Source organism: Helobdella robusta (genome assembly GCF_000326865.2).
Source record: "Helobdella robusta unplaced genomic scaffold HELROscaffold_27, whole genome shotgun sequence".
Taxonomy (NCBI): Eukaryota; Metazoa; Annelida; class Clitellata; order Rhynchobdellida; family Glossiphoniidae; genus Helobdella; species Helobdella robusta.
The window spans coordinates 424,276-427,496 of NW_008704392.1; the positions used below are offsets into that span (position 1 = coordinate 424,276).

The 3,221-nt window shown below is 36.0% G+C and overlaps 1 protein-coding gene across 1 annotated transcript in view; it reads right to left on the minus strand.

Moving 5' to 3' along the window:
• Positions 1-452: 452 nt before the first annotated feature.
• HELRODRAFT_100094 (hypothetical protein) overlaps positions 453-3,221 on the minus strand; it is a 5,108-nt gene continuing 2,339 nt past the window's right edge. The window contains exons 6-10 of the mRNA XM_009020192.1: positions 2,898-3,103; positions 2,299-2,490; positions 1,635-1,789; positions 1,057-1,101; positions 453-840 (exon numbers count right to left, since the gene is read on the minus strand). Of these exons, the coding sequence (XP_009018440.1) occupies positions 601-840; positions 1,057-1,101; positions 1,635-1,789; positions 2,299-2,490; positions 2,898-3,103 (838 nt within the window). The 3' untranslated portion in view covers positions 453-600. The remainder of the gene's footprint in view (positions 841-1,056; positions 1,102-1,634; positions 1,790-2,298; positions 2,491-2,897; positions 3,104-3,221) is intronic.

Below are 3,221 nucleotides of genomic sequence, written 5' to 3' on the forward strand. Positions count from 1 at the left end.
ATTATTATTATCATCATCATCATCATCAACAACATTATTATCATCATCATCATCATTATTATTATCATCATCATCATTATCATCATCATCATCATTATTATTTATAATTATTTTTCAGGAATTTCACGCCTACAAAGATAGGATAGCCTCTTCATCCGATGATGATAATGATGACGATGATGATGACGATGATGACGATGATGATGATGATGACGACGGTGATTCTGATGATAGCACAAATAGGAATAATAATGATAATAAAAATAGCGATGACGATGAATAGATTATTTTTTTCTCTGTGTGTGTCTGAAATGTTTGCTTGCTTGTTTGTTTGTTGTTTCGGGTTTAATGTTAATGAAATCAATGATAGCAATAATGATGAGGACTATGATGATGACGATGGTGATGATAATAACATTAATAATAATAATAATAATAATAATAATTACAAATTGAAACGTGTTGCTGTGTTTTATTCTCATATGAAATTTTTCTAATCGTTTAATCACAATGTACAGTTGTATATACAATATCGTAAATTAATAATTGTGTGTGTGTACGTACGTGAGTGTTGTGTATGTACGTGTGTGTGTGTGCGTATTAGTTAACTTGGTCGTCCTTCACAATGAATATGTAGCCGATCCAGTAGGTAATGTTAAAGAGGGCGAACACAAGCGGAAAGCATTTTCTCGAAGCGTTATCGATCCTCTCAGCTCTTGCTTTTCCGTCTAAATGTTTCCCGCCTTTTAAAAACGGCGCTAGAGTTATGTTGGGACTGAGTCCCAGTCCTCGTAAGTGGGATATGTCCTCTTCTGTGTGATCCCGGCGGATTGTGAAGGTCTGCGATTTTGTAGTGCGTGTGTGAATAGTGTGTGTGTGTGTGTGTGTGTGTGTGTGTGTGTGTGTGTGTGTGTGTGAGTGCATGTTTGTGTGTGTGTGTTTGTTTATATGTATGCGTGTGTGCCTGTGTGTGGGTATGTGTGTGTGTGCTCAGAATTGTTAATATTTTTATTATCTTTGATCATTGTTTTGTTATTAGTTGTTATAAATTCTTACTTGGCGAACTTGTCTAAAGCAACTTGTGAATTTTGACTCTGTTGTCTGCCGTTAAAAATAATTATTAAATATTTAATAAAATTAATTAATTAGTATAAATACATCTATATACGCCACGTGATTTATTTAATTAGTTGATTAATTCCTTCATTAATTCATTCATTCAATCATTCATTCATTTATCGTATTGAAAATGGCTCTACCATCAAAAGAATTGCAGGTAGGAAAACCATTAGGTTGACGATAGCAGCCTTGATGGAAACCTCAACCAACCAACCAATCAATTAACCAATCAATTAACCAATCAATTAACCAATCAATTAACCAATGGTTATGGCTAAGACGTCTATGAAAAGCAACTACAACAAACAACCAATCAACAAACAACCATTCAAAAAACCAATCAACCAACCAATCAACCAACTTATCAACCAACCAATCAACGAACAACCAGCCAATCAACCAACCTATCAATCAACCAATCAACAAACAACCATTCAACAATCGAACCAACCAATCAATCAAAAAAAAAACTAGCAAAACCTCCCCACCCAAATCCCTCCCGAGCCACAACTAACCACAAGCGGAGCGTGCCTTGTGATCACCTTGTGTCTGGAGGCCACGTTAACGAAGGCATACTCACAAAGGGCACTGAACACGAACAAAAGACAGGCAGACATCCAAATATCAATGGCCTTGATGTATGAAACCCGGGGTAGGTTAGAGTTTATTCCTTTATTGGGGGGGGGTACAACGATAGAAAGATGAGAAAAATTTAATGAAATTTTAGTTATTTTGAATTTAGTAATAGAGTTTATTGATAAACCTCGAAAATACTATTACTACTACCACTGCTGCTGATGCTGCTGCTACTACTACTACTACTACTACTACTACTACTACTATAACTATTACTACTGCTTCTACTAAAGTGCTATAACTTATACTAAGTATAATGACAACATTGACAACATTAACATCATCAACAACAGCAATACAACAACAGCAACACAACATCAACAGCAATACAACAACATCAACAACAACACAACATCAACAGTAACGTCAACAACAACACAACAACAACATCATCAACAATACAACAACAACAACAACATCAGCAACAACACAGCAACAACATCAACAACAATACAAGAACAACAATACAACAGCAACAACATCAGCAACAACACAACAACAACAATACAACAACAACAACATCAACAACAACATCAAACCAACCAATACTCAAATTAGTCATAGTAAGGACAGTCAGCAGCCCCAAGGAAACTCTGGCCGGGACCGCATCCACACTGATCCAGAAAGACACCCAAGATAAAATAACGATCAGGAAAGTTGGAAAAAAAACTTGAATCGTAAAGTAGCCAGCGTTTCTTTGGAGTACGAAGTTTATTTTTAGACATGGGAAACTACCTGCCGATGTACAAACATGGGTACACATATATTCGTACACACACACACAAACACACACACATACACACACACATACACACACACACACACACACACACACATTAGTAGTAGTAGAAGTAGTAGTTGTTGTTGTAAAAGTAGTAGTAGTAGTAGTAGTAGCAGTAGTAGTAATAGCAGCAGTAGTAGAAGTAGCAGTTGTTGTAGTTGTAGTAGTAGAAGTAGCAGTTGTTGTAGTTGTAGTTGTAGTAGTAGTAGTAGTAGCAGCAGCAGTAGTAGAAGTAGCAGTTGTTGTAGTTGCAGCAGTAGTAGAAGTAGCAGCAGTAGTAGAAGTAGCAGCAGTAGCAGTAGTAGTAGTAGTAAAAGTAGTAGTAGTAGTAGTAAATAGTATTGACAATAATAATAAAAACCTGCTGTGTAGTTAGAGGCACAGTCGTAAAGAAGGCTTCCTCGATAAAAGTACTGAGGTATGTACAAGTTTTTGTTCACCTCAACTGGTTCTGGTTCTTTAAGCCAATCCAGCTGCATGACATCCGTTGTGTATCCAACTGTGTGTGTATGATTGTATGTTTTTGTATCCAATTGTGTGTGTATGTTTGTATGTTTTTGTATCCAACTGTGTGTGTATATTTGTATGTTTTTGTATCCAATTGTGTGTGTATATTTGTATGTTTTTGTATCCAACTTGTGTGTGCATATTTGTATGTTTTTGTATCCACATTGTGTGTGCATAT